General features: G+C 46.5%; 1 protein-coding gene across 6 annotated transcripts in view; it reads left to right on the plus strand.

Moving 5' to 3' along the window:
• Positions 1-18,716, plus strand: part of ISL1 (ISL LIM homeobox 1) — a 37,975-nt gene that overhangs the window by 10,971 nt on the left and 8,288 nt on the right. For 2 of the 6 annotated variants that reach the window (XM_069221648.1, XM_069221628.1), the window contains exons 2-4: positions 6,063-6,252; positions 11,898-12,157; positions 17,724-18,010. In XM_069221648.1, coding sequence (XP_069077749.1) covers positions 6,063-6,252; positions 11,898-12,157; positions 17,724-18,010 — 737 coding nt within the window. Of the gene's footprint in view, positions 1-3,505; positions 4,049-6,062; positions 6,253-11,897; positions 12,158-17,723; positions 18,011-18,716 lie in introns of those variants that run through there. The other 4 variants (XM_069221638.1, XM_069221658.1, XM_069221678.1 and 1 more) reach the window with 3 other exon arrangements.

An 18,716-nucleotide genomic window follows, 5' to 3' on the forward strand; every position in this document is an offset into this window, starting at 1 on the left:
CCTTCCCAAATGGTGATCTAGCAAACGCCCATTATTACCTTCTGAAAAGGTACTCTGGCAAACACCTATTAGTACCTTCTGAAAAGGTGATCTGGCAAACCCCCGTTCGTACCTTCTGAAAAAAATGATCTAGCAAACGCCCATTAGTACCTTCTGAAAAGGTACTCTGCCAAACACCCATTAGTACTGTCTGAAAAGGTGATCCAGCAAACGCCCATTAGTACCTTCGGAAAAGATACTCTGGCAAACACCCATTAGTACCGTCTGAAAAGGTGATCTGGAAAACTCCCATTGGTACCTTCTGAAAGGCTACTCTGGCAAACACCCATTAGTAACTTCTGAAAAGGTGATCTGTCAAACACCCATTGGTACCTTTTGAAAAGGTGATCTGGCAAACACTCATTGATACTTCTTACAGGTGATCTAGGAAACGCCCATTAGTACCTTCTGAAAACGCGATCTATCAGACACCCATTGGTACCTTCTGAAGAGGTGATCTGGCAAACACCCAATGGAACCTTCTGAAAAGGTGATCTGGCAAACGCTTATTGGTACCTTCTGAAAAGGTGATTTGGCGAACACCCATTGGTACCTCCTGAAAAGGTGATCTGGTAAATGCTCATTGGTACCTTCTGAAAGGGTGATCTGGCAAACACCTATTAGTACTTCCACACATCATCGGCAATATCTACTAATTAGTTCATTTGGAAAACTTCTGTCAGTACCTGCTGAAGTGTTATTCGCGGTCATCCTCAGCAGTGCCTTCACAGAGGTACTCTGACACACCTTAGTACCTTCTTGAAAGGATCTGTCACATATCCTATTAATACCCACTGAAGAGGTACTCTCACACATCTTATTAGTATCTTCTTAAGAGGAACTGACACCCTATTAGTAACTTCTTAAGATGAGCTGCCACATACCCCCAGTGATGCCTACTGAAAATGTACCCTTACGTACCCTATTAGTACCTTCTTAAGAACTCTCACGTACTCATTAATGCTACTCAAGTGGCACTGCCTTTTTGAGAGGTGTACTCAAACATGCCCCAATGACAGATTTCTATAACACACTCATTAATAGAATACCCTTTATGACAACAACCACTCCCATTAGTACATACTTAAAACGCATCACCTCTATTCCCTGAAATAAGTGTTCAAGTGATATTGTCACTCATTTATACACATGCACCTTACGAAATAAGCAGTGTAACTAGTCAGCCGTTGCTGTACAGTGCACTACACGTCTACCTCCAGTGATCCAGACTCACCCCCCCCCCCCCCCCACACTTCCCACCTCGTTGCCGGTGAGTCATTGGCACATTCTCCAGGGGTACTGGCAGACTTCCTGTCTTTCACTCAGATCCACCCCCGATGAATGCCTGCTAACACACAGTCCATAGGGTCAGCTCCCGACAGTTACTTTCACACACGTTCCCATAAGCACCCTCCGACACCCGTTACGTCACGATGAAGGGTTAGTGGTACGTGAGTGCTGTCTGTGGACGCGCTGTTAGAGAATAACAAAATGACACCCTCTAGCGTTACTCTCACATCCCCCAGAGTGCACCCTTTAAACGCGTTATCTCATCCAACGTTAGCTCTCTGTAGAGATGCTGTCCACACTCCAGCGTGGGCCTGAAAGAAAGATATCTTACACACCCCCAGACGGGCCTTCAGAAAGGGGGGTACCAACAAACGCTCCAGTGACATTCCAATGAGTGCTCCACAACTGGCCTATCACACTTTCCAGCGAGGGCCCAATGAACAGCGAGGTATGATCTCGCACTCACAAATTGTGTTCTCTATGATGGTCCTAGCACACACTATCATGAGTGCGACATGAAGAGGTTATATGACACTCTCACGAGTGCCCTCTGGCGAACGAGATAGCGCTACACTCTTCACAGAATGGCCTCCCGAATGGTGCTCTCACCGAACTTCCCTTAGCGCCACCCGAAGAGGCTCTGTCACTCCTGCGCCGTGCCCGCTAAAAGAGCATTTTCACACAAGCCACCAGCGCACTCTGAAGAGCTGCCACACACTGTAGGGGTGTCATAGAAACACCCTCCTGCTTGCTGTCCTAAGAAGTCCCATCACAAGTGGGCAAGACATGAGCGTGCCCTGGGAGTGGTCATACGTCACCACGTGCAGTGTGTCCCTCAGCATGCAGGGCACTCTGAATCGGTACTATCAGATCTGAACAGTCCTGTGGCTGATCCATGCTGGACCCTTTAAATGGGGTTGTGTCAGATCGACGCTATGAATTCTGAGTACGTTTTTATTTTTTAACAGTCACCTATACAGTGCATCGTTAAAGCCCTCAAAGAGTGGATTGAAAACCCCTACTGAGTGCGGTCTGAACCCGCTCTGCCCCTGCCCACACTCTCACGCACACCACACTGCAGTGTCTGTAACCAGACACACCCATTCACTATGCAGAAGAGTCATCCCTTCCTCTACCATCTGAAGTAGTACAATGTTCTTCTCAGTTGAGACGTAGGTAGTACCACGCGCTCTGTGCGCTAAGGAGCACGGTGTGCAGCTTGAATGAGACAGTATGCCTAAAGTACTGCTGGGCTGGCTGGGAGGGCTCCGGCAGACACCGCCCCTGGCAGAGCTTAGGCGGACAGGCGGCTCGGGAGGAACACCGCAATTGGCAAGGCTGATTGGACTCATGCAATACAGAGAGCAAAGTAGGCCCAGGCAGCAAAACCGTGAGGGGAGTATTCGAGAACAGAGGGGCCCATCGTGACGGAGTGCCGCCAACGAGTCTACTGAACAAGGGCACCGTACTTATTGGTGTAGTGGCGCTCATACATGGGGTAAGATAGCTCTAGTGGAGGGTAGCAAAGCTGGGAAAAATTCTGGTGGGGGCACTACTAACACGTCTAGCAGTATGGAGCGCTCAGGTCAGGTCTGACAGCATGCTGGCTCAGAGTCACTGCCCACTGGTACTACCAAGCAGAAGCTCTCCCTGCAAGTTACCAGTGAGCAGGCAGCGTGCTGGGGGTGGGCTGTGGTGATTTTGTGGCAAGGTTGAAAGAGCTGTAATAAAGGCTCATCGTCGTGGCAAGGGTGGGACAGTTCGTTCAACAGGGAAGCCTAATGGCATGTCCGGCATCCCTCAGGCGCACAGGGTGACAGACTGCTGGTAACGTGGGAACCCTGTGGGAGTGTAGCCTGGGCACCTCCTGGTCGGCAGCAGGCGGGACCACGGCAGGTGTACACCACTCGGGCGCGCAGGGTGACAGGCTGCTGGTACAGTAGAAGCACTGCCTGCTAGTACTGAGCTACAGTGCAGCCTATGCTCTGGGCCTCTCCTGGCCGGCAGCAGGCAGGGCTCACGGCAGGTCTACATCACTCGGGCTCACAGGGTCACAGACTGCTGGTACTAGAGCGCTTCCTGCGAGTCTGGCAACCTGTGCACCGGACCCCTCCTGGCAGGGCTGTGACGCGCTGGCAACAGGCGGGCTCCCGGCAGGTTTCGCACACTCTGGCGCAGAGGGGCGCAGGTCGCTGGTACCGAGCGGCAGCTCTGCCCGAGAGTTTCTGGCAGGAGAGCAGCCCGAGCGCCGGTGGCGGCAGACACAGCCTGAAACGCGATCCGGGCAACAGCTGCTCTCTCCCCAGCTCGGCCAATCGGGGCGCGGCGTGGACGTCACAGACTCGCGCTTCCGATTGGCCGGGCTCGTCCTGCAGGTCGACGTCACCGAGGAGAGCGAGGCAGCGCCAGGGGGAGATGGGGGCCGAGCCTGGAGCTGCGGAGAAGTTTGAAGGAAAAAGATAAGGAGGAAGAGTAGAGCGCGCGCTGCCCCTCTCCGCCGCCGCCCGCACCGCCGACGCGCCCAGAGCCGCGCGTGCTGCACCCCACCGGAGCAAGCACAGCACCCGCAGCGCCGGGCACCTTCTGCTGCAGCCGGGCTCCAGGGCAGCCCTCACGCCTCACCTCCTGGCTTCCGCGGGGCTGACATCACCGTGCACCATTCCCCTCTGGACATTATTCCCTCTTTCAGACATGGGAGACATGGGAGACCCTCCGAAAAGTAAGCTGCCCATTATTTATTTTTCTCATGTGTAGCCAATGGGCATTTCTTTCTCTTTCTTATGTGCTCATCGCCTTCTTTTCGGTCACCTTTACCAGAAGAGACTCTGCTCCTACTTTGACAGCGGCCGGCTTCTGGGCGCTGGAACTGCCATGTGACTCCATATCACTTTTTGCCCCGAGGCCTGCAGCCCTGGTGTTCCTGCTGTCATTTCAAACAGATGCTGCAGGACTCACTCTGCAGCTGCTTAAGGGATAGTTTAGTATCTAGTTTTCACATTCGCCTGGGGGTAGGTTAAAACTCTTTCTGGCAGATAATTTATATGGCATTTTTTTAAGGCCGTGAAACATGACTTCGGCTTTTGTGAATTATTCTGTTCCGTGCTGTTTAAAATGTAAGGCAGTTGAGCACCACGTCCTTGGCTTTTCTCCCTTTTGGAACTCTTGTGAACTTTGTTGTGACCAGGAGGGTTGTTGCCGGTGGCGTCACCAATATGTGGTGCACGCTTCAGGGCGGGTCCTGCCGGGCAGAGGGAAGCATTCATTGAACTGTGTTCCTTCCTGTCCCGGGTCTCTGTCTCCTGTAATTTAAGTCGCAGCGACAGATTTGCGTGAGTCTCTGTTATGTCTTTCTGAGAGGTGCAGTTCTAAACACACCGTTGCATTTAAAGGAGCAAAATGATCTGTTTATATAATTGTGTAGACTTATACAATAAAGTAATAAATACAAAAAGAGATTAATAAGAGCACACATTGCTGTCCTTTGGAAAACCGGAGTGCACCACCTGAAATGTCACGCCTAGATTACTACAAATATACTGTGATATGTTTGTACGTGTTGTATTCCTCTGGTTCATATTTGACACAGTGCGTGACCTAGTTTTTGAGACAACGATATCTCCTTTCCTTCCCATTAACACGGCTGTCGCGCGGTGCTCTAACATAGCACCAAGAAGTTGCTTTCCTGTACAGAATTGTCAGTTGTCTGCGAGGCTCTAAAATATGTTACGTGAAGTCCACTTCAGACCGTTAGCATATGGTGCTCTACATCGGCGTTCAAAATCTGAATGTCTAGTGAGTGTGAATGAGCAATATTATTTTTTGCACAACACCTGCGAATTAAACATTACTTCAAATGCAACTTAGCCTATATTTTAAGGACCCACCTCATTCTTTTTAAAGCATTGTTGCATCACTATTTATCATTCCGCCTAGAAGCCGATAGTTTTTGCAGTGCGCTCTATATAAGTAAAATACACGCACGCATACCGTCTGTTTCCAAAACACACAAATGTACACTGAAAAATTTGAACAATAGAAGAGGAAAATTTATATTCAATTTTCTGCAAAAGAAAGGTGGATTTTAGATTTTTCAAGCGGCTGATAGGCTCTTAATGCTACTTAACACGAATATGCCTTTTGTGTAGTCCTCCAATTGATGACAGGTCGATGCATTCAGTATATCTTGTAACAATTCTCCAATTTAATTGGTGTGTAGAATTGCAGAAGCACCAAACTATTGGGGAAATGTGCTGCCCCGAAAAAAACACAATTTTAAGAATTGAAAATAAACAACAAAATATATTCCCGAAAGTTTCTGCTTTCTTTGTAAGACTCATAGTTTTGGTTTATGTCAGGTAGGCCCCTGTTGATCTCCTGCACGTGCAGTATTGCAGTTAATGCGAGAGAAGGGTGTGCTGCTGGCCTCTCTGCTTTTATTGTGCGAAGGAGGGTGGAGGGCTGGTTGTAACCAAGGGCACCAGGCATTCTCCAGATCTCCCCCTGCTCCAAAGCACGTGCATGGTCTGTTCGCCAGGAGGATAATTGTACCCACACGTGCACAAGTCAGATACAGGCGGTCCATGAAGTTCTAGGCACCTGTTTCTAACACATTTGCTTGATGGCACTTTAGTAGCCGCCTCTAAGCGCTGCAAACTATTGTGCACTTGTGACATGGGGTTGTCCTACAAGGGGGAGTGAGAGCCCGGCCGCTCACGTCTTTCTCTCCCCTCCAGAGAAGCGCCTGATCTCGCTGTGCGTGGGCTGCGGAAACCAGATCCATGACCAGTACATCCTGCGGGTGTCCCCGGACCTGGAGTGGCACGCCGCCTGCCTGAAGTGTGCTGAGTGCAACCAGTACCTGGACGAGACCTGCACGTGCTTCGTGAGGGATGGCAAGACCTACTGCAAGCGGGACTACGTCAGGTAGGTCTGGGCCTTGAATTTTGGGGGGGGCAGAGACCTGCTGCGAGGGTGGGCCTTGACGTCTGTGGGGACAGAGACCTGCTGCGAGGGTGGGCCCTGGAGTCTGGGGGACAGAGACCTGCTGCGAGGGTGGGCCTTGACGTCTGGCGAGGCAGAGGGCTGCTCTGAGCGGGACTGCATCAAGGGGGTCTGAGCCCTGACGTCTGGGGGGACAGAGACCTGCTGCAAGGGTTGGCCCTGAAGTGTGGGCAGAGGGCTGCTGTGAGCGGGGCTGCATCAAGGGGGCTTGGACCCTGACATCTGATGGAGCAGAGGGCTCAGGGGGGGCAAGACCTGCTGCAAACGGGGCTGCATGAGGTAGGCCTGGGTGTTCTCTGCGTCGGGCACCGGTAACTTATGAGGCCTCTGACCAGGGATAAGAGTTGGATTTAGTTATAGACATCCTGCGCATGTAATTTATTAATGCATCACGTTTTAAATTACCGCGGTTCGTCCGCTCTGGCACTGTAACAGGTTAGTGCATTCCATAATACACGTGGAGAAATGCGTACGTCTGGAGAATGAATGCTGTCTTTGTGTATACGAAACTCTATATATTAAAATAATCAGCAAAGTACGAGTTACTAAAATACCTACCGTGGACCAGAACTAGTCCTTCGAGGGAATGTTTCATTTAAATATCATCTACCAAGTGATGTCGTGTTTGCGATACCCGTCCCGTGGCACCTGTGAACAACTGCAGCACGCGCACCTCAATGTACACATTGGCAGAGCACATGCGCTGCACAAATCACTACAACGATCAGTCATTCCAGGGCAGGCTCGCTAGGCGTAGATAATTGTACCAATAAGTGAAGAAAGCAATCTGAGCATTGTAAGAGTTGCGAAAATGTGTTTATGTGTACGCTTCTACGATCTGTGGATGTGAATCGTGTATGTGTGTTTCTAGATCAAACTTTTTTGGAATATATATATATATATATATATATATATATATATATATATATATATATATGTATATATATATATATATATAATTCAATAGGGCCATATTTAATCGATACCGATTGGCATCCTTTCCATCGCCTGCGGTGTCGGCCATGCTTATCTTATCTGTGCTGATGAATTAGACAGAGACGATCATTTGACTGCAAACAATTGCCGCGTTTAGATAATGAGGCCGCTTGTTTCCTCTCTAAAATCGCGAACTGATAAAGTGAGTGGGGGCTGGTGTGTGCCTGGCACACCCGGCACAGACCGCCCCGCCCCTGTTGGCCATCTGTGCCTTTGTGCCATATTGGTCTCCTGCCCACCTTGCGTCTTGGCCTGCAGGGTGCTCGATACCAGAGTCATCATACTTAATGCACCGGGCAAAACTATTCTATTGAAAAATGTGTTCTTCGGAAATCGCCGCCATTTTTAATTCTTACACTTTACGCATTATTCGTCTTGACTAATGTATTCCAAGATATATTAAAATATGTGGCTCTATTGGAATGTTTATCCCTGAATGAGTTTGCATTTGTTGGAAAAAAATAATTACGGTCTATCTTATTTATGTTTTTGCGGTTTCGTTTATGGGGGAAAAGTGCACCGCCCTTCAGGGTCCTATGAAACGAAGCCGCTGGCAGTGGAGGAGTGGTGCGGTTCTTGGCACCCAGAGTTGGCGTTTACTCTCGGCTTCAGCACTTGACTAACAGCCGTGTGATTCTGGACACACCGCTGTCTCAAAGTGCGAGATACTGTAGGTAGGTGCCGTTGCGATATTACACCCAAAGCAGTGTCCAATTCAACTCACCCCTCCGCGACTTTATACGCGGCAATCTACCTCCAAAAATCTTTACAAATAAATTCATATTTACATAGTATATCGGTTACTATACGATTGTCCGCGACGTCCTTCGATTTACCAGTTAGATAACATACTCGAAGACTCGTGCCTCGGTCAGCATTTCTGAAAATGACATGCGTTTTGGCGCCTCAAAGCCATGAAAACTTTGCACACTTGCACACTGCTCCCTAGCCTCTGCGATGCCCGGTCCGGCCCGCGGGGCAGAGGGGCCTTGTAGGTCGCTTCTCGTGTGGCCTCATTTAAACTTTGACATGTTTGAGGAGATCCAGGGGTGGGGTATACAGAATCCTGGTTGCCTGGAACTGCCCACATAGGCTGTGCGCCCCGCATTGTGCATGTTTCCATAGTCATATGGAAACAATACCTGCGCGGGCACCACCCGGCCAAGACGCATCTTTTTAACCAACACAGTACCTTTTGTCTCTGATTCCGTGTAATTTCAGCTCAACGGTATTATGACAAATCTAAATTAAAATAAATATAATCCTTGCAAGTGCTGCCAAACTAGGTAAACAGCGTAAGACGTTCGCGCGCGCGTCCTTTTTAATCACAAACATATTTTCTTTTCAACGACCAAGTACAAATATGAACAGCCCCGATTTTTTCTGACCTGAATAAAAGCTCGCTCGGAAGGGAGGTTAAGCTTTGATGGAAGAGGATTTACGGTTTCAGTCAGGCAGAGCAGTGCAAATGTGGGGCCGGTTAATGTGTTTGAGCAATGTTATGCTAAAAGCACATAGCTGCACGTGTTTACTCGGGAAGCCGAGAGGTGGAAGGGCCATACAGACAGCGCCGCGGGATAAATGCTAGTTTTCGTGCCGCGCCGGCGGCAGGGAGCTGGGATACATAGCTCAGGGACAGGCTCCCTCGTGCATGTCCTCGAACATGCAACTCGTATTTTGAACACATATTAAAAATACACCTCTTGCTCCGACGGTAATGTTTTAAGGCAAAACTTTTGGACGCTTTTATATATGTATGTCTTATGTACAGCGCGAACTTTGCCCAGCCCGGGTTCCAGAGCGCTCTACAGGGCACATTTGACACATAATGTCACCGTGAGTTGACGGCGGGGGCTGAAGTACATATTGCTGCCGTGTTCACGCCCCACCACTAGTGTGCCACTGACTCTGAAAGCCGCAATGACGTCCTGTAGGATTCCTCGTGTGCTGAATATGTGTTTTTCTTTACTGTTCTCTAGGAATGCCCGGTTGTGTGCGTGGGGGCGCTTTTCCAGTGAACATATATTATTGCTCATTGAATTAGACATGCAGGGTTGGACTGGTCCATAGAGCAGTCCGGATCTGCTCGACAGACTGGTCGGACAAGTTTCTGTGTGGGTCGTTTTTTGCTGTTTGTTGTTTGTATTATGGTCTGGTAATCCGGCTTTTGCTGTCGAATTTTCTAATATTGCCAAAAACATTGACTGCGGCAAGCACATTTTCATGCAGTCTCCAAAACAACTTTACGGCGTGTCTTCTTTACACGTTCAAAACTGCCAGGGTTTGCAAAAGCGGGGCACTTATTTAGCTATCTGGTTCACTAATGGGGGCACTTTATTTTGATGCTGGCTTTATATTGTGTCCCGCTCAGCATCCTGTAGGTATGTTATACTAATTGCAGAAAGCGCTGTTTGTGAATAGCAGACACTGGGACGCAGAACGTCGGTGGTTTACACACCGTGCGAAGTGTTTCTGTGAGGACGAACAGTGAGCGCTTTGGTGGTCTGCACACTCTGCAGAAAGCACTGTTTGTGCACAGCAGACCATGCCACACAGCTTCGATGGTTTACACACCGCGTGAAGTGCTGTGTGTGCACGGGAGACACTGGGGCACAGAGCTTCGGTGGTTAATACCGAATGTACAAAGTGCTGCTGGTGTTTCGGTCACACCAAGACACGCATTTTGCTGTTTGTGAGGCCGGATACTTAAAGCTTCAGTAGTTTATACTCACTGTGGAAAGTGCTGCTTGAGAGGGTGGACGCTGAAAGCTTCGGTGGCTTGACTGTACTGCAGAAAGTGCTGCGTGTGCAGCAGGGCGGACACTGGGACACCGAGAGGTTCGGTGAAGTATACACACTGTAGAAGTGCTGCGTGTGCAGCAGGGCGGCCACTGGGACACCGAGAGGTTCGGTGAAGTATGCACACCGTAGGAAGTGCTGCTTGTGCAGCAGGGCGGACACTGGGACACCGAGAGGTTCGGTGAAGTATACACACCGTAGGAAGTGCTGCTTGTGCAGCAGGGCGGACACTGGGACACTGAGAGGTTCGGTGAAGTATACACACTGTAGAAGTGCTGCCTGTGCAGCAGGGCGGCCACTGGGACACCGAGAGGTTCGGTGAAGTATACACACTGTAGAAGTGCTGTGTGCAGCAGGGCGGCCACTGGGAAGTGCTATTAGTGAGGCCGACACTAAAAGCTTCAATAGTTTAAACTCCTTGTAAAAAGTGCCTATTGAAAGGGTGGACAGGGAAAGCTTCTGTAGTTTATACACACCGTAGAAAGTGCTGCGTGTGCAAGAGGGCGAACACTAGGGCACGAGAGCTTCAGTAGTTTACCTACAGTGGATAAAAGGCAGCTTACGAGGAAGGACGCTGGGAGCGAGGGAGGTTGTCACACAGTTTAGAAAGTGTTGAGTGTGCAAGGTGGATATTGAAGGTTTGGGTGGTTTCCATGCACAGTGCTGCTTGTGGTGGGGTGACACTTTGGGACAGAGTTTCTGGGGTTTTCATGCACTGTAGAAAGTTCTGAAGGTTGGCGCAGGGGGCACTGAGAGCTCACGGGATTTATACACACTATGGAAAGTGCTGCTTGTGCCGGGTGGATACTGCGATACAGAACTTCAGTAGTTTATATACATTATAGAAAGTGCTGCTTGTGCCAGGTGGATGGTTCGACACAGAACTTCAGTAGTTTATATACATTATAGAAAGTGCTGCTTGTGCCAGGTGGATGGTGCAACACAGCACTTCAGTAGTTTATATACATTATAGAAAGTGCTGCTTGTGCCAGGTGGATGGTGAAACACAGCACTTCAGTAGTTTATATACATTATAGCAAGTGCTGCTTGTGCCAGGTGGATGGTGCGACACAACTTCAGTAGTTGCTATACAATATTGAAAGTGCTGCTTGTGCCGAGTGGACGCTGGGGCACTGAGACTCCTATGATTTATACACACTGTGTAAAGTACTGCTTGTGCCGGGTGGACACCGGGACACTGAGACTCATGTGGTTTATAGACACTGTATAAAGTGCTGCTTGTGCCAGGTAGAGGGTGCGACACAGAACTTCAGTAGTTGCTATACATTATAGAAATTGCTGCTTGTGCGAGTGGACGCTGGGACACTGAGGCTCATGTGGTTTATAGACACTGTATAAAGTGCTGCTTGTGCCGGGTGGACACAGAGGCACCGAGACTCATGTGGTTTATAGACACTGTATAAAGTGCTGCTTGTGCCGGTGGACACCGACGCACTGAGACTCATGTGGTTTATAGACACTGTATAAAGTGCTGCTTGTGCCGGGTGGACACTGGGACATTGAGGCCCCTGTGGTTTATACACACTGTAGTAAGTGCCGTTTGTGCCGGGCGGACACTGCGAGCTTCGGTGGTTTAAACACACCGCAGAAAGTGCTGTTTGCGAATGGCGGACACTGGGACACACAGCTTCATTGGTTTAGCCCCAGTGTAGAATGTCCAGGCTGGCACAGGTTGTACAGAATTACGTGTGAAAATTGTGCATTATCATTTAATTGATGTCCTTGTTTTCTTTCTGTCCGTGCTGGCACAGGTTGTACGGAATCAAGTGTGCAAAGTGTAACATTGGCTTCAGTAAGAATGACTTTGTGATGCGCGCACGGTCCAAGGTGTACCACATCGAGTGCTTCAGCTGCGTGGCGTGCAGCCGGCAGCTCATTCCTGGCGACGAGTTTGCACTGCGGGAAGACGGCCTCTTCTGTCGGGCGGACCACGACGTGGTGGAAAGGGCCAGCCTAGGGGCCGCCGACCCTCTCAGCCCCCTACACCCTGCTCGGCCTCTGCAGATGGCAGGTACTTCTTCAGCTACGTACACACGTGTCTAGTCTGAGAAAGATCCTCACAATCAGCCGAGTAATAGGACTAAAACAGCCCCACTGACTCCAGCCAACAGAGGTCCTTCTTTCGTTTCAAAATAATCTATAGCCGTTGCTATGTCGTCAGCTTCCTCTAGATGGCAGGCACGCCCATTCTTACTATGGCAGACCCCCTCCCTTTAACCCGTTTGAAACAAGGAGGCAGAATATGGCCTTTCAGTAGACTGTATACTGCCCTGTTTCAGAAGGCTTCGAACACTTATATTCGCATGCGTGAGCATGATATATACACATGCTTTGCTATACACCTTCATAACTATTCAAGAGAAGCTCTTTGCCCACGAATGTCATTCCCCACACCCCAGAACTGTAAAATACAGCCCCACTCAGACATTTTACTCGACATACTATCTCCACATACACCTGTAAACAACTATAACTTACACCACGTGCCGCATGTTAGTGTACTCTCGGGTCCTTCGCTTGCTGTTTAGCTTTCACACAGGCACATCTACAAATACACGCGCACACACGGACGCGCCGACACGCGCGCGCGCACACACACACACACAAACCATTCATCCTCACAAGCTCCCACTCCTAACTGAAAATATAATAAGCCATAATATTTTATTTCACGACTGCACATAATGCGTTTTCCGCAGTCACCAACCATATCCAAGAATGTGTATCTCGTATCCTTGTGTTACAGTCACGGGGCCCATACACCAATTTTATTACAAATCCGCTCCTACGCAGTTTTCTGATTTGTCTTTAATTGACAAAGGTCTTCGGGAGTGAACCTGGGAGGCTGCTGCTGTCGGAGTTTTCCCAGCAGTATTCCCGTTTTTTGTGTGTAAATTCCATATTTTCAAAACCAAACGTTGATATATGTACGTGCTAATGATAAAGTATTTTTTCGCCGATGGGAATTGTTGTTTTCCCTAGGAGTACCCCTACTCCTCACTCCTCCACCACGTTTAGGGGTGCTCCCTGTCCTTCCCAGCCCTGGAAACAGATTTTCCCCTGACCATGACAGAGGTAACCTCCGACTCTTTCTGAGGTGGCAACAGAGTGGGATAAAGTCTGTCATTTTATACAAACAAGTACGTTTCTTTGTGTTTTCATACTTCCATTGTATTCTAATCCTATAAATGAAACATCTTCCCTGGCCACTGAACAAATCTTTTTACAAGTTTAATATAACAGTTTTTGTGAATGTCAAAAGTAATTATGAACTCACAAAAACGTTATATAAATGTGTATGCAAACCAAGCATACACAAATATCTTCACGAATTGGGTCCACATTCTAAATTCCATTTGCCACTGCCCTTACAATGGTGATGCTGCATGAAACACTCTAACATATATGTGCAGGGAATCAAGGCATAAACTATTTTCCACGGGGCACACAAAAATCCAATGGTCTACTCCCTGGTAACCACATATAGAGACATGCAAATACACACACACATGACATTGCATGATGTGAAACGATAAATCTTCCACAGATCCTCCGTACAAATAGTGTTCAATTTTAGGATTTTTATACCTTGTGCTTTTGATGTGCACTTTCAAGGCTCGTCTTTTCTCCTGCATCAAAATATCTAAACAGAGTCCAGTTACTTTTATTGGCAAAATGTTGAATGATATAACGTAATATTGCAAGCATAACATCATATTTCACACCAAAGTAATTTTAGGTAGGGGCAGACCCTATGGTCCAGATTAACAAAGGTCCTTATGTTTACTGCTACATCCTTCACTATTCAGTTGAACATACACAATATAAACATGGTTTAGCAATTTGTTCAAATTATGCATGGACGAGGGATCTTACATATAGGAGCATATTTAACTTATGCATGGACCCTCCTTTCCATACAGTAGGCCACATTAGGCTATTAAAATTGTTTTTTTTTAATGTGGAAGATTTCATTTTCTGGGTGAATTGTTCTTGTGACTGGCAAGTCTTGTTGATAGATGCATTTTGAGCATTCTGAGTTAATTGTAACTAGTCTGCACAGCGTCAGTCTAAGAATAAGATATGCTAATATATCATTTTCAGCGTTTGCCAGCCATCAGTCTTTCATTTTGAATGTTTTCATTTATAGATATTTGGACCACTCCACTGACACTCTAGTTTTGCTTATGAAACTGCGATAACTGCGCTGTTTCATTCTTATAATCCCTCACTTACTTTTGGCCACAGCTGTTGACTTATATCAGTGTTAGGCTCACCCAGCACGTTACACGTAAGCAGTGCAACTTTCTGCTCACGCTTCTGACACTTGTATCCCATTGTGTACTGTGTCCATTATATGTGCATGTGCTAATTGCATTTTTGGGGTATAATTTCCATCGTTCATCAGGAAAGTCTGTTGTGATTTGAGTCATATGGAGTGGGGTCTCATAAAAGACCCTGTAGTGTCATAGACTAACAGAGTTGTAGAGCTGGACGGAGCCCATGGATCCTTTCTGCAGGGACTATTAGTCTATGAACGCACTGACATCATTTATTTGAAATTCTTGTTCTACAAGAGCTATAGGTGTCCTAATACTATTATGGAATTTACGCATTTTGTCTCTGGACTCTCCCCTGCATTGAGATGTTCCCACCTGCTATCCTGTAAAAACCATCAAGATTAATGTAGGAAGCACAACCTCGTGCCCTCTCAGCTCTCCCAGGTAGTAGTGTCTACTCTTGGGACATACAGTCCATAATGCAGTACCCTCTTGCTGAAGACAAGTGTAACCCTTTGTGAAAAACAGGAGACCTGCTTTCAGAATGAGAGTAGGTGTGATTGGTTTGTACAACCTTCTGATGGAGGTTGGGGCCTGCAAAGGGAGACTATAGAATCCAGGCCCACATTTAAGGGAAGAGCCTGCATGCATTTGTCATAGCGAACGAAAGGTACATGCAGAAGGGGTAATTATCTAGGTGCTGTCGTTTGAACACTATGACGCTGGAACTCTCCCGCTGCAGCTCTTTAAAAGAGATTTGTATATCACTGCTGCAGCAGCAAAAATAACTAGGCCACAAGATGTGTTACAGGGGATGTAGCATTTCCCTGAGGACGTCATCCTGTAACACTCTAGTGAGCCATAGGCTAAAATTCCATTGATTCTCAACATTTTTAGTGGTGAACAGTGCACCCCAGCAGCACTGAAGAACTCAAGTGCCTTCATTTGCATGCTGCAAATAACGCTAGGTAAGCAATTCTTAACTTTAAAAAAATTCAGAGCTTATCCACCATAAATAGCTACCTATGCATTAGGAAGCATTTAGACTACATATTGGGATTGTGTAAGTATCAGGAACAGATAAGGCAATATTTCTCAGAATTGAGTCTAAATACAGAATTTACTCATTGAGAATGAAAGCGGCTGAGGGGCATCCTGGGCCACATTGTTACCTTGTGCCAGAAAATCCTATTACATCTGTTTCTTCGAAAACGTTAATTTCATGTGTGTGCTTGTGAAAGCGGGACTCTGGAAAGGAGATAGACTTGGTAACTGCAGGCTGGCACTTAGGGTGTAATTTAAAACTGTCAACAAGCTAATCTTTCGTAATTGCCTTTAGAGTGAGCCTGCTTACTTGAAACACTGAATGCCATTCACCGAAAGTGTCCCCTAAAATCCACTATTATAGCGCTTCCCTGCTCAAAGATCTATAGTAGCCCTGCCTTTTCTTCCACAGGAGTGGGCAACAAACTATAAACATCTTTAGAAGCCAGACAACTGTGGCACAAACAAGAGCGGCGCAGGTAATTTTTCCAGTCAGTGATGGCTAATTTGTCTGAACACTGGAAATATCTATCCATATTGAACTGGTTTTAGATGACAAAGCCTCTGGTACCTCAGGGAGAACAGAGATAATCTTTTCCATGCCTTTGGGCAGACTGCACCGTCTGCTGCGCTTAAAGCTTCACTTAATCAGATTTTGCTGAGTATATTTTAACCAAATAAACATCGTGTGCCTGGCTGGGAGGCTGCTGCTCTTTTCAACAAACAGTTAATGCATTCCCTGTGACCGCAGTAGTGCACACATCCACTGCGACAAAGCGCAACCAACCACATTGGTCATTTTCATCTTCTATATTTACGAAAAGGCCGAGCTTTCTTGGTTTCCACTACAGACGGATTGCAGTGCATGCCCGAGGGGTAAAAACACCCCCATCGCCCTTATGGAGCTAGTACCTTGTGTTGCTTACCATGCATCAAGCAGTTTCTAATTCCAGCAGGCCTTCTGTCTTCCAACACAGTCACTCGAGAATGCCTATAGTGGGACATTTAGGACTTGGGTTCCCGAGCCACGTGTAACACATGCAGACTGACCAGTATGATGTATTAGTCCAAAGTGTTTTCTCGCTTAAAACTTAATTGTCAACTGTTTCTCAAATGTGTTTTGTACTATAATGATCTGTCCCATAGTCTGAAGCATCATTGCAGGCGAGAAGAGCAGCATACAGAAGGCTGCCTCTTGTGTAAACATGCTTGTTTATAATCTTAATTTAGCATAGCAGGTAAATAATATGAATTTGCTGCCGTGGGCCATATATAGAATTCTGAGTTCCACATGAAACTTTTATATAGGTTTCTGATGTTAGGTTGTTGAGCCTGAAGAAAACTAACCCGTAGAGCCCAAGTGGAGCAGCACAGAATGTACTGTCTGGCTTGTGACATGATTGTGTTTCAGATGGACTGAAACAAATGCAAAAACAAAGAATATCCTGCCATGGCCGTGCCACAGTTTGTGCAGTAGTTTTTAAAGTTGTTGTTCTGTACCTTATTGTTATAATATATATTTTTTGATATCCAAGGTTATTTTTTTTTTTAAATAGGGAACAAAAGGCAGCAACATTACAGTGAGTACTGTAGAGCACAGGCACATAGGATGGATCCGTACAGGATTCACACTTGGTAACCGAATACCCTGCACCCCGGCCTAGGGCTATTATTATAATATTTAAAATACAAACACATTTCACATATGTCACAAGGGGAGAATAAAGTTGAACATCAGATGACAGTTCAGAGGAGTTTGTGAGGAAATGGTCCTCTCTGAGGAGGGCCCCGCTTGCCAGACACTAAACCGTTTTGCAGATCTAATATTCTAACACATTTGTTAAAGAGCGCTCCTAGGACAGTGCTGTGTGGGAATTGTATATTTTAGTGTTAATAGTCAAGTGATATACTTAGACAAGACATTATTATTACTAACATATGTATTATTTGCAGATTTTAGATTTAAAAAAATGGTTACAACTTCAAATACCTCAACAGTGTGCATGTGTGGTGTATATTTGTGTATATTGTTATTATTATTAATTTAATTGTTTCAGCTTCAAGCCTTACAATATATAAAAAAAAAATGCATACCGCAATAAGACTTTATTACACAAAATCATTATTCATTCCTTAATGTATATATGTATATGTACATACACAGAGACTTCTCAGTTAATATCATTGTCATAAAGTCACACTCAATGTTGCAAGTTTAAAAACTACTCTCTTTCTCCTGAACTTTTCTTACAGCAGAACCTATTTCTGCTAGGCAGCCCGCTCTCCGACCGCACGTACACAAGCAGCCAGAAAAGACCACCCGAGTCCGAACTGTACTAAATGAAAAGCAGCTCCACACTTTGAGGACCTGCTACGCTGCCAACCCTCGGCCTGATGCCCTCATGAAGGAGCAGCTCGTGGAAATGACTGGCCTCAGTCCCAGGGTCATCAGGGTATGGTTTCAAAACAAGCGCTGCAAGGACAAAAAAAGGAGCATCTTGATGAAACAGCTTCAACAGCAGCAACCCAACGACAAAACTGTAAGTGACTGCAGTCTCCAAAGACCTTGTCAATGAAAAATCTTAACAGTCCAGAGAAACATAGAGAGGGAGTAAAACATAGTGATCCTATTCTTGCAAAGTTGAATTATTTGAATGTCCCTATATTACTATTCAGATTACTAAAGTTGATGTGTGATATATGCTTGATGTAATTAAGATTGCCCTTAAAATCGAATTGTAATAATTGGTCGCAGCAGTGTAATGGTCTTACATTAGAAAGAATGAAAGAGTTGTAGCTTCCCTTCTTGCAGTAATATATATGTATGTAAATATGCGTGTGTGTGTATATATATATATATATGTATATATATATATACTGATTGATATTTATAAAGGTCAACGGGATCTAAGAAGGGAAGGGGAAAAACATAATAAAAATATAAACAGCTAGTCATTCGTAGCTGAAGCAGAACCTTATTCCAAGTCCTGTTTTTCTGTTTCTTACACCAGGAAGGACTGAAAAAAGAAGGCGTCTTTCAGCTCCTTCCGGGATCTACATTCCCAGTTCAGGGCTTAGACTTTGCAGTACTTGTGGCCCAGTGTAACTAGTGTCTTTACACTGTAGTGTTTGTAGCTGGAGACAGTTGGAGTAACAGCATATTTTTCTAGCATCTCAGGTTATGAGTAGGTTAACAGTGCCACGTCAGCTTGCTTGGGTACTTTGGCCACCAAGCCCAATATGTAC

The sequence above is a fragment of the Pleurodeles waltl genome, chromosome 1_1 (assembly GCF_031143425.1).
Source record: "Pleurodeles waltl isolate 20211129_DDA chromosome 1_1, aPleWal1.hap1.20221129, whole genome shotgun sequence".
Lineage (NCBI taxonomy): Eukaryota > Metazoa > Chordata > Amphibia > Caudata > Salamandridae > Pleurodeles > Pleurodeles waltl.